Below are 19,729 nucleotides of genomic sequence, written 5' to 3'. Positions count from 1 at the left end.
CAATTCTTATTGCTCCACAGATTAACAGCAGTGGTCCTACAGATGCATCCTTGTCTGTCAAGAAAGCAACTTGCTCAGGAATTGTTCCCAGGTCCTCAGCTGAGGGCAAGCCTCCGGTAACCCAAGTCCTCTGTGCCTCAGGAACCGCTGATTTCCGCTCACCATTTCCGCTCACTGTGTCCCCTCCGGCTCTCACCCTCCTTCAGGAATTTACAAACTCTTCCCAGGGATTGCATATCAAGCTGATTCTTTAACATAACCAAAACACCTGTTGGTGGTTTCTGGTACTTTCCTCACTACCTCTCCCCTTGACTTCCCCTAATAAATGTTATGCCTTCCTTTTTAATTGGAAATGCTTTAGAACTACTTTTTTTTTTTTTTAATTATTCAGTGATTTAGAACACAAGAAACAGAAATGCAGCAAGCTACCTTTATGGCTAACCCAGCATTCACTTAGTTACCAAAATAAAACAAGGCAAAAAAGACCGTTTTATAGAAGGAGTATTCCAGTAAATATTAAAGTGTTGCAATCTCTAAATATAATGTGTTAAGAACTTAGCCCAATATTCCACTGTTTTTTTGTTTTTTTCTGAGACAGAGTCTCATTCACTCTGTTACCCAGGCTGGAGTGCAGTGGCGTGATCTCCGCTCACTGCAACCACCACCTCCCTGGTTCAAGTGATTCTCCTGCCTCAGCCCCTGAGTGGCTGGGACTACAGGCACACGCCACCATGCCTGACTATCTGCTGGTCTTTCCTTTAGTGAACGGTACCTTTCCTTGGCTCCAATGACCAAGTTTTATCAGTGGACACAAATGAGTGCCTGATTAGCAGAATACATTTTCTATTATTAATAATTACTGGAACGTTACAGCTCTCTTCTGCCTGTTTTCCCACCATCCTAAAGACTCCAAGAAAGAGGAGCTGAAATACAGGCTGGCATTTTGGTAGAATTTCTATCTTGATTTGAGTAAACCATTAAACAAAAGGTTTACAGTGAGCTTAGAATTCTTGCTAACTTCTGAGGCCTCCCCTCCCCGACATAAGAACATTCTTGAAGACTGTTTACTAAAGGGCAGTATGAAAGCAGCAAAGGGGGCAAATAATTCTGACTCTGAGTCGACTCTCAAATGGGCTGAGGGTCTGATCTAATTTGTAAAACTAACCTGGATATACAAATTATAATTCAATAAAGAAGGAAACATAATTAACCTGGATTCACACAAACCTGTAAAACAACAATGATTGACTAATTTCATGTCTTCTCTCCACAACTCCCCAAATTTCTAAATTTAACCTGAATCTGGAACCCATGTGGATTATGCACTCAATTTCCACTTTGCCTGAAAAGTAAATGCATTTAAGAGCATTCGAGATTCTGAACCCTTCTGGTAACAGCTAAACTCAAAATAGGTCAATTCCAGAAAGGCATCCATTTCAAGGGGACTTTCGTCTGCGGTTATTTTGAAAACCACTGCTTTTAAAACTGACATTATGAAGCTTAAAAATAGGCCCTCCTACTAAGGATCAAGGACTAAAATACCCTTTCCTCCTTGTCCCAGCCCCAACCCCACAACTTTTCTTTATTCTCTTTTCACTCAACCACCTAGGAGAGTGAGGATATAGAGGGGTAACCTTTTCCAGAGCTTCAGATAATTACTTGAAAATAATTTTTTTAAGGATATTGCATAGTTACCAAAATTTAATGTTGGGTAAACTTGGAAAACTGTCAAACCAAGTAACTTTCCCAAATGAAAACACGTACTGTATGTAATATGTACCATAAAAAAATAAGAGTAAAAGCTCAACCACCTCCATCCACTATAGCAGTGTGAACTCTGGCAAATTCACACCTCTCTAGGTCTGGTTTCCTCATCTCTCAAATGAAGGCCCAGGTCTAGAGAACCTGTTAGGTCCCATCCAGCCCTAATAAGCTCTGCTTCTATAAATCTGGGCAGCTGCTTCCTTTTTTCACAACTCCTTGGAAAGAACAGAAAAGTCCCTGGCCCAAAAGGTCCTTGAGAAACCTCGTTACACTTAGTAGTGTTCCCGAGACACAAGAACTGCTACTGAGAGCAATCCAAGATGAGACAGCTATAAAATATCTATCACATTGAAAAGAAAAAGTTTTGCAGATGACACTAGTAAATCTACAAATGCATATATATTCAATTAAAAAACGTTACTAGATAGAGTAAGTGGATTTAACAAAGCTGCTGGATATAACCAGTTCATACAAAACAAACTATAGTCGAAATGGAAAATACAAACTTAAAAATGTTCGATAACAACAGCATCAAAATGTTACGTATTTGAAATATTAACTCAGGACGCAAGAGAATTATTAAGAAGAAACTATAATACCCTAAAATGAGAAAGAGGAACACATGAATAAATGGAAAGATACCCCATGAAAATTGTTGTTTTCCTTAACCCTACCAAATTAAAAAATATATATGACTCTCAAAACTACGTAAGAGTGGGTTAAAAGTTTTAGTAGATAAAAATATCATAAAGACCAAGGTAAACCTGAAAATACAACAGATAGATAAATGCATCATGTTTACTAAACTCCAGTAAGATACTAGACTTCACTGTGGAGAAAAATTAACTTAGACATACGCCTCATACCGAGCATATTAATTCCACACGGGAAAAAGAGTTAATCACAAAAGGGGAAAAAAAAAGGCTAGAAGAAAATGAAGCCACATATTCCTGCTAGTTGTGGAGAGATGATAGATGTTAAACTGCTAATGAAAAGTATGCTATACATAATGCCCAGTCAAAAAACACGCTTTTGAATATTTAAAAATGAAATTTTCTTAATACATTACACACAATGGAACAATGTAACCACATCATTTATAAAACTTCAAAATACAAAGCATATAAAAACTACTCAGAAATACTTTAAAATGATCAGAAAGGAAGAAAAATTTGCATGTGACTTTTCAAAATGTTCAGCCTGGAACCACAAAACCACCTCAGCCTACCTCTCCAGCTTCATTTCCTTCGACCCGAACCGATGCACCCGTCACACTCAACTACTTGCTAGCTTCTCTACACATCCCAGGCTTTCCCACTTGTGTGAAGTTGCTCATTCCGCGCTCTCTTCCTGCCACACCCCCCCATTCCGGTGGAATCCTAGCCAACCTTCAAGACCCAGTTCAAATGTCATCTCCTCCATGAAGGCTCTCTTCATCTCCCCTCCTGGATGCGCACACTCACTCCTCAGGCCAAGCTCCAACAGTGCTTGCTTTGTAGCTTTTCTGTGGCACTTTTCTTACTCTGCAGCCATTGTTTCCTCCTTCTTGTGCTCCTAAAATCTCCCCCTACACTCTCATATTAGATTTTAAGATCCTTGAAGGCTGAGATAATGTTACTCATCTTGAGTCACCTACCTGCAGCTCCCAGAATAGTGATTTACATTCAGTAAGCATTCAATAAATATGAGTTTAAACTGAATTGATGCAATTCAAAAATATAACAATTAAATGGAAGCAATTTGACCTTTAAAGGAGCCCTTAAACTGCCTATTAAACTATCAAAAACCACTAACTGAAAAAAAAAAGTCCTGAGGCTTGAGGAAACAGTTGAAATATACATTGTAAATTGGTTCAATCTTTTTTTGGAACATATTCTGTTAATATGTAACAACAGCGGTAGCATGGTCCATTGCCTCTGATTTGGTGGATGAATTCATCTAAAAGCAAAACAAAATAAGTGGACTCAAAAACATTCACAAGCCTATCATTAAATAATAAAAATCTGGAAGCCACCTAATAATCAACAAAGTGTCATTTGCTTAGCCAGATCCTACCAAACTCTACTCTTCAGCCAATAAAAATGACAAGGATGAGGATTATGTCCATGTGTAAAAATCAGGAAAAAAATCAACTGACCTCAACTATCCAAAACGTATATAATGGAATAAACAAAGTTAAACCGGAGAATATAATGTCTATAGGTTTTTTCTTTAGAAGGTATTCATACATTCAAAAATTTTAAAGCATTGTCTTTAAGCAGGCAACTATTCAAAGCGGGGGGGGTGGTGCTCAAGGTCTTTCTACCTTGTCCATTTTCTCTTCAACCTCCAGGTAACCTCTTCTTAACCTGACTCCCCCTCCTGACATCAGAGCAGGATGCCCCTGGGAGTTAGTTACACAGCGAAATCAGAGTCAGGATCAGCACTTTTAGCTTTTGGCCCTTCATGGGATTCAGAAAACACCTGCTATTTCAAAACAAAACACTATTCATCTTGGGAGGAGAAGACGAAAACTTAGCAAACAGGTAAGTGAGCCTCTAAACAGCTCTCTTGGGATTCTGAGCAACAAGTGCACAGGACATGAAGTAAAAACACAATCAAGTTGCAGTAAGAGACCAGGACGATTTTTCAAAATTGGCAGTTTCTGGAAGTGAACAACAGAAACAAAACTGGAACCCTAAGCTTTCTTCTCAGGTTTACCTCATTTTGTCCCTAGTCTCTGTGTTCTCTGGATTTGCTTTCTCAATGTGTCAGAAAGATTCACCACTGCTTGACTCATACTTCAGGGGGATGTAGTGGAATATCCACATAGAGAAATGCTAGCAAGAAGTTCTAAAGAGGGAGTTAAGAAAAAAAGAAAAAGTGGCTGGGCACAGTGGCTTACACCTGTAATCCCAGCACTTTGGGAGGTTGAGGCAGGTGGATCGCTTGAGCCAAGGAGTTTGAGACCAGCCTGGGGCAACATAGTGAGAACTTGTCTTTAAAAAAAAAGAAAAGAAAAGCTAGCAGAAAAGGGTTTTTTTGCTAGTTTGTTTGTTTAAACGTATTTTGATGTTCTCAAATCTACCAATAATGATATATCGAATCAGCAATGCTGTACACCTAGGGGTTTAAAAAAGTATGTTTCCTAATAAGAAAAAGATTCATAAAGTAGATTTAGTGAATAAAAATTATATAGTAATATAATAAAGTACTTATGCAAGAAGACAAAACCTCAGCATCATGCTCAAACCTGCACATACACCCCCTGAATCTAAAATTAAATACAAAAACAGCTGGGCGATAGCCAGGCATGGTGGCTCACACCTGTAATCCCAGCACTTTGGGAGACTGAGGCAGGCAGATCACGAGGTCAAGAGTTCGAGACCAGCCTGGCCAACAGGTGAAACCCCGTCTCTACTAAAAATACAAAAATTACCCGGGCATGGTGGCACATGCCTGTAGTCCCAGCTACTCAGGAGGCTGAGGCAGGAGGATCACTTGAACCCGGGAGGTGGAGGTTGCAGTGACATGAGATCGTGCCACTGCACTCCAGCCTGGGCGAGAGTGGGAAAAAAAAAAAATAGCTGGGCGTATTGGCATGTGCCTATAGTCCCAGGTACTGGGAACCAGAGGCTCTGGGGAGGGATCACTTGAGCCTAGAAGGTGAGGCTGCAGTGAGCCGTTATCACACCACTGCGCTGCAGCCTGGGTAACACAGCAAGTGAGATCCTATCGCAACAAAAAAAGGTCAGGGGGAGGGGAGAGATTGCATTTAATGTGATGTGTATCATAAAATGTAGACAAGCAGCACAAAGGAATCTAGGGATGGGAAAGAGTGAATATTAGTTGACATTAAAGGACATAAGACTTGGAATGAGTTTTGCTTTGGGGGTACTTTTTAAATATATTATAAATTTTTTTCAAACATACAGAAAAATTGAAATAATAAAAGTGAAACTCGAACTAACTAAACAAAACTGTGAACATTCCGTTCCATTTGCTTTATCCACTGTTTGTGTATGTTTGAGTTTTTTTCCTGAACCTCAGAGTAAGTTTTGTGCATTATGTATGAATATGAATTCTCCTACATAATATCTGTACCATCATTACATTTAAAAAATTAGCAATACAGCCAGGCACGGTGGCTCACGCCTGTAATCTCAGCACTTTGGGAGGCCGAGGCAGGCGGATCGTTTGAGGTCAGGAGCTTGAGACCAGCCTGGCCAACAGGGTGAAACACCGTCTCTACTAAAAATATAAAAATTCTAGCTGGGCATGGTAGCACGTGCCTGTAATCCCAGCCACTTGGAGGCTGAGGCACAAGAATTGCTTGAACCCGGGAGATGGAGGTTGCAGTGAGTCGAGATCGCACCACTGCACTCCAGCCTGGATGACAGAGTGAGACTGTCTCAAAAAAAAAAAAAATAAAAATTAGCAATACTCTACTCCCATTTCCCCAACTGTCTCAACAATGCATTTTATAACTATTTTTTTATCTGGTACACAATTGGGATTCATGCAGTACATTTGTTTTTCTGTTTTGTTTTTGAGAAAGGGTCTCACTCTGTCACTCAGGCTGGTGTGCAGTGATACAATCATAGCTAACTGCAGCTTGGACCTCCCAAGCTCAAGTGATCCTCCTGCCCCAGCCTCCCAAAGGACTGAGATTACAGGCGTGAGCCACTGTGCCCAACCCATGCAGTACATTTGATCTGTATGTTTCCTTAGTCTCCTATCCTAGAACAGCACCGCTCTCCCTTTTTTCCCTTGATATCACCTTTTCTTTGGAGTCAGGGTCCCACTCTCTCACCCAGGCTAGAGTGCAGTGGCACGATTACCGCTCACTGCAATCTCGCCACCTGGGCTCAAGCAATCCTCCCACCTCAGCCTCCCAAATAGCTGGGACTACACGCACGCACATACCACATCTGGCTAATTTTTGTATTTTTGTACAGACAAGGTCTCACCATGTTGCCCAGGCTGGTCTCTAGCTCTTGGGTTCAAGCAATCCTCCTGATTTGGCAGGTCTCCCCAAGTGCTGGGATTACAGGTGTGTGCCACCATGCCCACTCTTATACTGACTTTTTTTTTAGATGGAATCTCACTCTGTCACCCAGGCTGGAGTGCAATGGCATGCTCTTGGCTCACTGCAACCTCCGCCTCCTGGATTTAAGCAATTCTCTCACCTCAGCCTCCCGAGTAGCTAGGACTACAGGCGTGTGCCACCACACCTGGCTAATTTTTGTATTTTTAGTAGAGATGGGGTTTCACTATGTTGGCCAGGCTGGTCTCGAACTCCTGAGCTCATGATCTGCAAGCCTCGGCCTCCTGAAGTGCTGGGATTACAGGCGTGAGCCATCGCAACTGGCCTATACTGACTTTTTAAGAGACTAGGTCAGTTGTCTTAGATGAATGTTCCACATCCTAGGTTTGTCTGATTGTTTCCTCTTGGTGTCATTAACTCATTCCTCTATCCCCGTATTTGCTATAAACAGGAAGTTAGGTCTCAAGGCTTGATTAGATGTAGGTTTGGACTAGATTTGAAGGACAAGCAGCATATGAAATATCTAAATCAACATGATTTATCAACATTTACAATTTGCTATTAAGAACAAAAGGAACCATTCAGCCTTCTAAGAAGGAAGAAATCAAAAGCTGGCATCATTGACACATCCCATTTGTATAGCATTCCAGTGATCATAAAGTGCTTTTTTCTTTTCCCACTCTTGCCTCCCCATAAAGTGCTTCCGTGTATGTTATTTTGGATGATGCTCTCCCACCCTACTTCCCTCATGGGTTTCTTATTATCAACCTTACTCTACTAATGAGGAAAACCAGGCTCAGTGAGGTTAAGTGGTATGACCGAGGTTACACCATTAAGTGTTACAGGCCGGGCGCGGTGGCTCACGCCTGTAATCCCAGCACTTTGGGAGGCCAAGGCAGGCGGATCACGAGGTCAGGAGATCGAGACCATCCTGGCTACACGGTGAAACCCTGTCTCTACTAAAAATACAAAAAATTAGCCGGGCGTGGTGGCCAGTGCCTGTAGTCCCAGCTACTCGGGAAGCTGAGGCAGGAGAACAGCGTGAACCCAGGAGGCGGAGCTTGCAGTGAGCCGAGATTGTGCCACTGCACTCCAGCCTGGGCGACAGAGCAAGACTCTGTCTCAAAAAAAAAAAAAAAAAAAAAAAGAAGTATTACAGGCCAGGCATGATAGCTCATGCCCGTAATCCCAGCACTTTGGGAGGCCAAGGTGGGCAGATCACCTGAGGTCAGGAGTTTGAGACCAGCCTGGCCAACATGGTAAAACCCTGTCTCTACTAAAAATACAAAAATTAGCTGGGAGTGGTGGTGTGCGCCTATAATCATAGCTACTTGGGAGGCTGAGGCAGGAGAATCACTTGAACCCAGGAGGCAGAGGTTGCAGTGAGCCAAGATCACGCCATTGTACTCCAGCTTGGGCAACAAGAGCGAAACTCCGTCTCAAAAAAAAAAAAAAAAAAAAAAAAAGAACTATTATAACTAAGTGGGGGAGTGATATAACTGAGCATGGCATGGAGTTGCTCAGAAAAGACTACACACATGGGAGATGAGCTTTATGTAAGATCTTGAAAGATGGGTACCATTCGGGGCAGATACAGTGTCTCACGCCTGTAATCCCAGCACTTTAGGGGGCTGAGGCAGGCATATCACCTGAGGTCAGGAGTTCGAGACCAGCCTGGCCAACATGGTGAAATCCTGTCTCTACTAAAAATACAAAAATTAGCCGGGCATGGTGGTGTGCGCCTGTAATCATAGCTACTTGAGAGGCCGAGGCAGGAAAATGCGGGAGGCGGAGGTGGCAGTGAGCCAAGATCATGCCACTGCACTCCAGCCTGGATGACAAGAGTGAAACTCCATCTCAAAAAAACAAAAGGGCTGGGCACAGTGACTCACACCTGTAATCCCAGCACTTTGGGAGGCCGAGGCGAGCAGATCACGACATCAAGGCCATCATTTTTAAATTTTGTACTAAAAATACAAAAATTAGCCAGATGTGGTGGCGCATACCTATAGCCCAGCTACTTGGGAGGCTGAGGCAGGAGAATCGCTTGAATCCGGGAGGCAGAGGTTGCACTGAGGAGAGATCACGCCACTGCACTCCAGCCTGGCGACAGAGTGAGACTCACCTCCAAAAACAAAACAAAACAAAAAAGATAGGTACCATTTATTTTATTTTAGGCACGACAGTGGACAGTGAAGAAATATCAGTACACAAGACAGTCACAGTCCCTGTTTTCACAGAAGCTAAAGTGTAGTGGCAAGTATAAAACAAAAATAAAGACATGCAAGAGGGCCAGGCGCCTGTATTCCCAGCAGTTTGGGAGGCCGAGGCGGTGGATCACCTGAGGTCAGGGATTCGAGACCAGGCTGGGCAACATGGTAAGACACCGTCCCTACTAAAAATACAAAAATTAGCCCGGCGTGGTGGTGTGCACCTGTAATCCCAGCTACTCGGGAGGCTGAGGCACGAGACTCACTTGAGCCCAGGGTACAGAGGTTGTAGTGAGCCAAGATCATATGACTGCACACTCCAGCCTGGGCGACAGAGTGAGACTCTATCTCAAAAAAAAAAAAAAAAAAAAAAAAAAAAAGAGCATGCAAGAAAGTGGAGGAGGGCATTCCAGACAAAAAAAAAAAATCATGTCAGCAAGACCAGACAGATGCAGGAAGATAAGAAACAGTATGCTGGTGGCACAGTGAGGAGAGTAAAGAAAGTGGTAAGTGGACCACAGCAGGTGAACCGAAAAACAGAGGAAAATCAAGCTAGATAGGCAAGGCAAGGCCAACAGCTACAGGAGTCCCCACTTAAATGTAGTTTTGCTTTGACAATTCCAGTTACCCACAGTAAGTACAGTAACCACATTCATGTAACTTTCATTACAATATATTGTTATAATTCTTTTTTATTAGTTATTATTGTTAATCTCTTACTATGCCTAATTTATAAATTAAACTTTATCATAGGCATATACTGCATAGGAAAAAACACAGTATATGCAGGGTTTGGTACTATTGATATCTGTGGTTTCAGGCATCCACTAGGGGTCTTGGAACGTATGCCACTCAGATAAGGGAGGACTACTGTACTCCACCACAGTATCTTCTTCCTTTCTTTGAAAGGTGCATAAATAGGTGAAACTGGAATTCTGTGAGTGTTTATATTCAAACAAGAGTCCCATATATTTCCTTGCCATGGGCTAAATCATCTTTAAGAATTTCTTTGCTATTACTGTATCTGCTATAACAGCAGCAGAGATGTTCTTCCCAAAGACACAGGCTTAAGCGGGCCTTTTTCACATGAAACTGTTCTGAAAGATAGCACCAGTACTAGTTACTGCGTCAACTACCCAATAGAAGCATCCAAGTTCAAAACTACAAAATCAGTGTGAAACCACTTCAAAAGCTCCTACTTAACAGGCCAGACATGGTGGCTCATGCCTGTAAACCCAGCACTTTTGGGAGGCCAAGGAGGGAGGATTGCATAAGGCAAGGAGTTTGAGCCCAGCCTGGGCAATATAGCAAGACCCTATCTCTAAATTTTAAAATTAGCCAGGCATGGTGGTACATACCGGTAGTCCTAGCTACTTAGGAGGCTGAAGCAGGAGGATTCCCTGAGCCCAGGAGTTCAAGGTTATAGTGAGCACCAATGCACTCCAGCCTGAGTGTCTGAGCAAGATCCTGTCTCTTAAAAAAAAAAAAAAAAAAAAGTTCCTAGTTATCATGGTACACATCTCAGAAAGAGCCATAAGAGAAGCACATCAACCTGTCTCAACCTTTCTTCCTCCAGGGCCTTCACACTCTAACAGATGTGTGTTCCTTACAAACCTGGCAGAACTGCTGATGCTATGAACTACACCCTGAATGCACTAAGTCTGAGTGTTTCAGGGTTACATAGAAACAATTCAAAATCCAAAATCATGAACACTACTAAGGCCAAGCAGTGAACCCTCCCAAGGTTATTCACCACCTTATATCCTTCAAAGAAATTTTATACATCTTCAAAGTATTCCTCTGAGGTAGGATCTAGTCAATCATTTAATCAACAGATAACTACTGAGTATTTTCTATGTGCCAGAATCTGTTCTACACACTGAGCAATGAACAAGGCAAAGCCCCAACCATCATGAAGCTTACACTTCGGGTGGCAGAAGATAAATACTTATACACGATGCAACATCAGTTAGTGATCAGCGCTACAAAGAAAAATAAGGCAAAATCAAAGGGTAGAAAATGACAGGGAGTTCTGTATTAGAGTGATCAAAGATGGTCTCTGTGAAGAGACCTTTCAACAGAGGGGTGAAGGAAGTGAGGAAGCAAGTCATACGGTATTTGAGAGATAAGCTTTCCAGGCAGCAGGAATGGCAAATGCAAAGATTCTAAGAGATAAGAATGTGCCCAACCTACAACCCAACAGCACAAAGGACAGTGTGGCTAGAGTGCATGAGTGAAGAGGACACTGGAAGAAAACTAAGGACCTGATCAGGTAGGGCCTCTTAGGCCACCATGGTAAAGATTCTGTAAACAATTATCACCTCCACTTTACAGATAAGGAAACCAGGAGTCAGAAAATAGAAAGGACTTGCCCAAGGTCAAAGAAAAAGTGAGATCTTGAGAGGTACCCTGCCTCACTACTGCAACTGGATTAACAGTATTGTTTTAAAGAAAGGGATTAATAGCCAGTGCGGTGGTTCACGCCTGTAATCCCAGCACTTTGGGAGGCCAAGGAGGGCAGATCACAAGGTCAGGACTTGGAGACCAGCCTGACCAATATAGTGAAACCCTGTCTCTACTAAAAATACAAAAATTAGCTGGGCGTGGTGGCAGGCACCTGTAATCCCAGCTACTCGGGAGGCTAAGGCAGGAGAATCGCTTGAACCTTGTGGGGAGGGGTTGCAGTGAGCCAGGATTGCAACACTGCACTCCAGCCTGGGCAACAGAGTGAGACTCAGTCTCAAAAAAAAAAAAAAAAAAAGAGAGAGAGAGATAATATGCCTTATCCTGGAAGGAGAGACAATGTACCCTAAGACCCAGCAATTCCACTTCTGAGTACATTCCACAGGAAACTCTCTCACAACATCCAAAGGAGACAAGGATGTGCAAGGATGGGCATGGTCATGACTGTTTGAGGCAGCAAGGGGTTGGGAAACAACAAAGATGTCTAATTTTAGAGAAATAAATAAGTAAAATGTGGCAGGTGCACATGAATGCTCTACAACCAAGAGAAATAATGAACTAGACATATATTGTATAGCATCATGAATAGAGCTCAAAACAAAATTGGTTAAAAAAAGAAACTAAGGCCAGGCGCGGTGGCTCACGCCTGTAATCCCAACACTTTGGGAGGCTGAGGCAGGCGGATCATCTGAGGTCAGGAGTTCGAGACCAGCCTGACCAACATGGTGAAACCCTGTCTCTACTAAAGATACAAAATTAGCCAGGCGCGGTGGCGCATGCCTGTAATCCCAGCTACTCAGGAGGCTGAGGGAGGAGAATAGCTTGAACCTGGGGGGCGGAGGTTGCGGCGAGCCGAGATCATGCCATTGCACTCCAGCCTGGGCAACAAGAGCAAAACCCCATCTCAAAAAAAAAAAAAAGACAAAAAAAATAGAACAAAGAAGAAACTGATATAAAATTTAGGGATGATCATTGCTTCTGTTCAAATACTCCTGGTTCACCAGCACAGTGGCTCATACCTATAATTTCAGCACTTTGGGAGGATGAGGTGGGCAGATTGCTTGAGCCCAAGAGTTCAAGACCAGCCTGAGCAACATGGTGAAACTCCCCCTCTACAAAACAATCAAAACTTTGCAGGGCGTGGTGGCACGCGCCATTATACTCCAGCCTGGGCAGTGGGAGCAAAACCCTTTCAAAAAAAAAAAAAAAACACACAAATACTCCTGGTTCTCCCCCTTCCACGAAGGTCACTGCCCTCCTTGAAGGTCAACATGGCCACATGATTTGCTCTGGCCAAAGAAATGGTAGCAAAAATGACAAGGCTCACTTCTGGGCAAAACTTTAGGAGCCGAATGTGGCTCTTCACAAGATTCCCTCCTCGTGTAGGTATACTTCAGAGACGATGCCTCAATCAGCCTGGATCCCTAAAGGACTCCAATCTACAGAGCCTCCTACTGACCTGAAAGTGTGTTAAATTACTGAGATTTTGTGGTTGTTACCTCAACATAACCTATTCTATCCTGTCTATGAAATACAGATTTCCAGCACAATAACATTTTAGAATCCTAAGCAGATACATACAAAACCATCCTTCTACTTCCCAAGGGTATACACATAACCAAACTAACAGGTTGAATTATAAAACCATATAAATACCTTAGAATGGCTGAGTGGGTGACTAAAACAAAAGGAAATGGGGAAAAAAGGAATGAGCATAAAGGGGAAAAGAAAAGGAAAAGACATAAAAAGTTTTATTAAACCCATTGTGCAAATATTAGAAATTTCATTCACTCATTGATTCAACAAACATCTATGGACCTATCATGTGCCAGAACTATTTTGGGTGTACTTACAGAGTGGTGAGTCAAAAAAAGGCAGTGCAGTCCTGGCGCAGTGGCTCACGCCTGTAATCCCAGCACTTTGGGAGGCTGAGGCCGGCAGATCACGAGGTCAGGAGATCGAGACCATCCTGGCTAACACGGTGAAACCCCATCTCTACTAAAAATACAAAAAATTAGCTGGACGTGGTGGTGGGCGCCTGTAGTCCCAGCTACTTGGGAGGCTGAGGCAGGAGCATGGTGTGAACCTGGGAGGCGGAGCTTGCAGTGAGCCGAGATCGTGCCACTGCACTCCAGCCTGGGCGACAGAGCGAGACTCCGTCTCAAAAAAAAAAGGCAGTGCTGTGCTTAAAGTTTATAGTGTACAGGAGAGACAAAAATTAAGAACACCCCAAAAAAATTACAATGATTAAGTCTTATTAAAAGCTCAGGTGAGCGCCAGGCACAGTGGTACCCACCTGTAGTCCCAACTACTCAAGAGGCTGAGGTGGGAGAATCACTGGAATCCAGGAGTTCAAGAACCAGCCTGGGGAACATAGCAAGACCTCCGTATCAAAAAAAAAAAAAAAAAAAAAGCAGCAGCTCAGGTGACATGACAAAGAGGGACCACATTCCTCCGAGATGTTTATAAGCATCTCAGAGGAAGTGACATTTAGGCAAATAGGTGAAGACTGCTTCCTGCCTACCTAGGGAAGGAGAGGTGATTCATTCCAGGCAAAGGGAACAGCATGTATAGAGGCCTGCAGTGCGTATAGACCATCCCATAGAGGAAGTGAAAGAGGACTAGTGTGGTGGAAGAAAGGAGTGGCAGGAAATGTGGTTAAAGAGATTGGTGGGAGGGGGTGGTGGGGACAACAGGCAGATCACTCAGTCTCATAGTCCAATATAAGGAGTTTGGATTTTGTGTAACTGCAATAGAACCAGAAGAACATTTTAAACAGAGGAATAATATTATCTTATTCTAACACTTACGACCAGGCCGGGCGCTGTGGCTCACACTTGTAATCCCAGCACTTTGGGAGGCCGAGGCGGGCAGATCACGAGATCAGGAGATCAAGACCACGGTGAAACCCCGTCTCTACTAAAAATACAAAAAATTAGCCGGGCGTGGTGGCGGGCGCCTGTAGTTCCAGCTACTCGGACAGGCTGAGGCAGGAGAATGGCGTGAACCTGGGAGGCGGAGCTTGCAGTGAGCCGAGATTGCGCCACTGCACTCCAGCCTGGGTGACAGAGCGAGACTCTGTCTCAAAAAAAAAAAAACACTTACGACCCTAGTAATATGCTCATGTTTCTGCAAAATATGCAAAAGAAAGCTATTTTTGCATGATTTTTCTTTGAGGACCCCTACAACTTGCATCAACTTCAGGTCTCGTATTACCCAACTCCATCTCTGAATTGGGTAAGGGCTATGTTACAGGTAAGCACAGGTGCCAAGGGAAAAGCAACCTTGCCAATTTGGTACCAAGAGTTCTTTACTGTCAAAATGGATTTTCTTCCTCTTTAGTTCACGTCGTCTGATAACGTTCAAAATTGTGCCCTGGTCTAATCACAGAAATCATGAAAGCAACAGAATTCTTTCTGCTGGTAGCCCAAGATAGGGAATATTTTGCTTGAGGAACACTCTCAGAAGTGAAAGATGAAGATGTGTACAGCTTTCCCTCCCAATAGTGCTACGAAACACAGGGAAACAGTCCCTGTTTGTCTTGGGCTGCCTACACAAAGATGCCTCCTATTATAACACAGCAATGAGTCATAGAGGTAGATGCAGATGCTACAAAAAACCAAACTAGGGAGAGTTGATTGTCCAGAAGCAAAGGCACCTTAACACATAATCCACCACCATGAATGAAAATCACCTTCCAGTCTCCTTCGGTCCAACACTTAGGCAGTAACAAAGGCACCAGCAGCCAACAGCTTTGGAATTTTACTATGTACTACATCATTTAATCTTCACAACTATGCTAAGTAGGTTCTATAATTAGCCCCATTTTTGCAGATGAAAAAAACTAAACCTAAGCCTTAGACTAAAAGACTTGAACCAGGTCACAAAACCACAACAGAGGCCGGGCTGTAAACCCAACACTTTAGGAGGCTGAGGTGGGAGGATCACGAGGTCAGGAGTTTGAGACCAGCCTGACCAACCAACATGGTAAAACCCTGTCTCTATTAAAATACAAAAATTAGCCGGGCATGGTGGCACGTGCCTGTAGTCTCAGCTAGGCAGGAGAATCTCTTGAAGCCGGGAGGTGGAGGTTGCGGTGAGCCGAGATCGCACCACTGCACTCTGGCCTGGGCAACAGAGCGAGACTCTGTCAAAAAAAAAAAAAACAAAAAAAACAACAAAAAAAAACCCACAACAGAGCTAGTCTTCAAACTTAGCCTGACTCCAGAGCCCTTACCTTTTAACCACTGTTTAGATTCTCCCAGTCCCATCCAAATTTTTCTGCCACCAAATCTGGGGTAGTTTCTTCTCATCCTGCTTTTACTGTTTTAATGAAATCTCTCCTCCTTGAGAGAATACAGTTGTGGTGTCACGATTACAACAGAATGATAACAGATATTTCTACTCAGTATCCACTTCCAAATCAAATAGGAAAGGATCATCAGGCCACAACACTGAGCCAGAATCCACTGTGGTCAAAACCTGTCCTAACAACAGTCATGACTTTCAGTCTATTTTAAGAGGGTGAAACACTGTACACTAAAACTGAACAAATGGGCTGGGCACGGTGGCTCATGCCTGTAATCCCAGCATTTTTGGAGGCCAAGGCAGGCGGATCACCTGAGGTCGGGAGTTTGCCACCAGCCTGAACAACTTGGAGAAACCCCATCTCTCCTAAAAATACAAAATTAGCCAGGCATGGTGGCGCATGCCTGTAATCCCAGCTACTCGGGAGGCTGAGGCAGGAGAATCGCTTGAACCCAGGAGGCGGAGGCTGCAGTTAGCCAAGATCGCACCACTGCACTCCAGCCTGGGCAACAAGAGTGAAACTCCGACTCAAAAAAAAAACAACAACAACAACAACAAATGTTTGCAATGCAATAATGCAATCCAACTACCTATACAAGTCAGTATTATGCAAAATAGACCCCAGAGGATTGAGAGGGGACTAAAGAAGAGAGTCTGTTGGGAGCAGGTCTGAAGAACACAGCTGAACACACACCACAGGTCCACCATGGACCTTGTGATCATTACAGGAATGGAACAAGTCATCAAGCCAACAGGTCCCCGGGTTATTAAAATCTAGAGAAAGTTGGCTGGGCATAGTGGCTCATGTCTGTAATCCCAGCACTTTGGGAGGATCGCTAGAGTCCAAGAGTTCAAGACCAGCCTAAGCAATACAGCAAGACCCCATCTGTATAAAAGTTTAAAAAATAAAATTTTCCAAAAATCTAGAGAAAGGAAGGGAGGTTACAGAAATCACCGAAGAGCAGAAGGTCCAAGCCTACTCTGATTTCATCAATTAGCTTCCTAAAGTCTGCAGTGTGCAGGTAAAAGATTAAGAACCTAATCTTTACTGAAGGTTGGGCAAACAACAACCAAAAAAAGGCAAAAAACATAATAATAACAACCTAATCTTTTCTGGCTATTTCTCTAGCTAGCTAAGCAGCTTTCCCTCACATAGTCTTGTCCCTTACCTAGAACCCTAGAGAGTTGTGGGAGCTCAGAAACCCCCAGGAAACAGCCTCATGATTATTTAACGAAATAAAGTGCTCGTTTGTGAGCAACGCTGGAAGCTGCAGAGATGGAGCACCTAGCATGTGGTTTCTAGGTCATGGTGTTCACGCCTCAGGTCAGGAGTTTAGGGGCTCCTGGTGAAGTACGGAAAGCTAGGAAATCATTAGTGAGAAAATGGTTTGTTCAATGAATGAATGAAGAGTAGGATGAAGAAGAAAGCCGCTTTCCTGAGCAATTTCCCAGGAAGGCCAAGTACCGGGAACCTCCAAAGTCAGCAAGGAAAAGCCACTAAGTCCACACGGACTTCCAGCACGCCCCCGCTGGCCAGGCAGTTGGCCTGCAACAAGGCACTCAGGCCCCACAGGTGTCAAGCATGAAGGTGAGGATGATGCTCCACACTTAATACCCTGAGCTGGTCTCAAAAGCACAGATGCGATCTTAATTCTTTCCAAAACATTAGCCGCCTCTCCCCGTTACAGGCCAGACTCCCAGATGATCACATTTAGAACAGAACTGGGGGGAGGCAGGGGAGACGTGCTAGCTTTTATTTTCTTGGGAGTACAGTGGCCAGGAACCACTAAAACGGTCGGGAAAAGGGGTACAGAGGGGAATCGAGACCCGCGGGATCCGCTAACTGGTCTGAGTCAGGAGCACAATCAGTGCTTAGTCTCCGATACCTCGGCGGCCAGGAGTTTCTCGCCCCCTGCCAGCCCCAGACGTACGTGACAAACCAGAGCGGAGCCTGGCGCGCGCTCCTGCTCCCCGGCTCGGGCCTCCCCAGTCGGGCCCCGAGGTTCACCGCCCGCCCCATACTTACTCCGCAGAGCTGGTCCCGTTAACTGCAGAGCCGTCGGGGGCCGGGTTCAGCTGGATGGGCGTCGGCTTCTTCTTGGGCATTTTGGACCCGGGTAACGCGCTTCCAACTCCGGGGGGAGGGCAGCACCTCTCGCTTCCTCCCGCTGCGCTGCCCCGCGTCCGCTGCGCAGGACCAAGTCCGGGCCGCGGGCCCCGGGGCTGCCTTCAGCGGGTGCGCCCCGCGCGGTCCCGTCAGCACCGAGGGGCTGGTAGTGGTCTCAGTGGACCCCCGCCCCACCCGCCCGGGACTCGGCTTCGCGCGCAGAGAGCCGAAGGGCTGCCCTGCAGGAGCGGAGAGGGCTGAACGTGCGGTTCGGCAGCCCGGGATTCCCTTCCTCTCTCTCTCAACCAACCAGTCCCTCTGGCTCGGGCGGCACAGCCGCGCGCGCACCAGAGCCCAGCTCCAGCTCCTGCCGGGGAAAGTGCCGCCGCCGCCGTGCTCCTAGCCGCTCCGCGAAGCGGCCCTGGGAGGGACTGGAGACCGGGGGAGGGGCGGGGAAGGGGAAGCCTCGCCCCCTACCCGGGATGCGGCGCTTTCCACACTCCCACTCGGCTCCGCCCCTATTGCCTCTCAGACAACCAATGGGGGCAAGCCTCGGCGGCAGATGACGCGGAAATACGTCACGGGAGCGCGGCGCACTGCCCTGGGGGCGGGGTCCGTCGCGGACTCCACGGCGCCCTCTGTCGCCCCGAGGCAAGCAGGTGGACCCAGCTGAGAAAAAGTCTGTGTCGCTGTGTGGTGAGCTCCTCCAGGCCAGGTGCTGCGCGGCCTCCACCTCTGCGGTAACCGGCCTGCCCCCGACCCCCCTGTCCCCAAGCCGAGTCGTGTTGACGGAAATGAAATAACAAAATAAATAAGGAAACGGACCCCTTCCTGTGTCCAGAGGAGAGGCAGCGTGGGGAATAGGAAACTTGTCGAGAGACTCCTTTGAGCCCAACAAACTGTCGCATATATATTTTGTTTGTTTAATGGTAATACTACTGAGAAGGATGCAAGGAAATGGATACTCAGTGCTGATGAGATTGTAAATTGTTGCAACAGTTTTTGAGAGCAGATTGATTTTTTTTTTTTTTTTTTAGACTTGGGAACTTTTTTTTTTTTTAAGACGGTGTCTCCCTCAGTCGCCCAGGCTGGAGTGTAGTGGCGCGATCTCGGCTCACTACAACCTCCGCCTCCCAGGTTCAAGCGATTCTCCTGCCTCGGTCTCCCGAGTAGCTGGGATTACAGGCACCCGCCGTCATGCCCGGATACTTTTTGTATTTTTGTAGAGACGAGTTTTCACCATGTTGGCAATATTTTTTTAAAGCCTTAAAAACACTCTTTCGGGCCAGGAGCGGTGGCTCATGCCTGTAATCCCAATTTGGGGAGGCCCAGGCAAGAGGATCACTTGGGCCCAGGAGTTCGAGACCAGCCTGGGCAACATAGTGAGATCCCCGTCTCTATTAGCTGGGCATGGTTGTGTGCGGCTGTCGTCCAAGCTACTGAGGAGGCTGAGGCTGGAGGATCACTTGAGCCCAGGAGTTTGAGGCTGCAGTGAGCTATGATCACACCACTGCACACCAGCCAGGGCTACAGAGCAAGATTCCCTTTAAAAAACTTTCATCCAGGCCGGGCGCGGTGGCTCACGCCTGTAATTCCAGCACTTTGGGAGGCCGAGATGGGTGGATCACGAGGTCAGGAGTTCAAGACCAGCCTGGCCAAGATCGTGAAACCCATCTCTATTAAAAATACAAAAAATTAGCTGGGCGTGGTGGTGGGCGCCTGTAATCCCAACTACTTGGGGGGCTGAGGCAGAGAATTCCTTGAACCCGGGAGGCGGAGGTTGCAGTGATCCAAGATCACACCACTGCACTCCAGCCTGGGCAACAGAGTGAGACTCCGTCTCAAAAAAAA

The 19,729-nt window shown here is 45.3% G+C and overlaps 1 protein-coding gene across 1 annotated transcript in view; it reads right to left on the bottom strand.

Moving 5' to 3' along the window:
- MAP2K1 (mitogen-activated protein kinase kinase 1) overlaps nucleotides 1–18,400 on the bottom strand; it is a 101,087-nt gene extending 82,687 nt beyond the window's left edge. Inside the window, exon 1 of the mRNA XM_003267120.4 lies at nucleotides 17,798–18,400. Within this exon, the coding sequence (XP_003267168.1) occupies nucleotides 17,798–17,877 (80 nt within the window). The 5' untranslated portion in view covers nucleotides 17,878–18,400. The remainder of the gene's footprint in view (nucleotides 1–17,797) is intronic.
- Between the last annotated feature and the right edge of the window lie 1,329 nt (nucleotides 18,401–19,729).

The sequence above is a fragment of the Nomascus leucogenys genome, chromosome 6 (assembly GCF_006542625.1).
Source record: "Nomascus leucogenys isolate Asia chromosome 6, Asia_NLE_v1, whole genome shotgun sequence".
NCBI lineage: Eukaryota > Metazoa > Chordata > Mammalia > Primates > Hylobatidae > Nomascus > Nomascus leucogenys.
The sequence above is the reverse complement of the archived record's forward strand: the minus strand, read 5'-3'. Positions and strand labels throughout refer to the sequence as shown.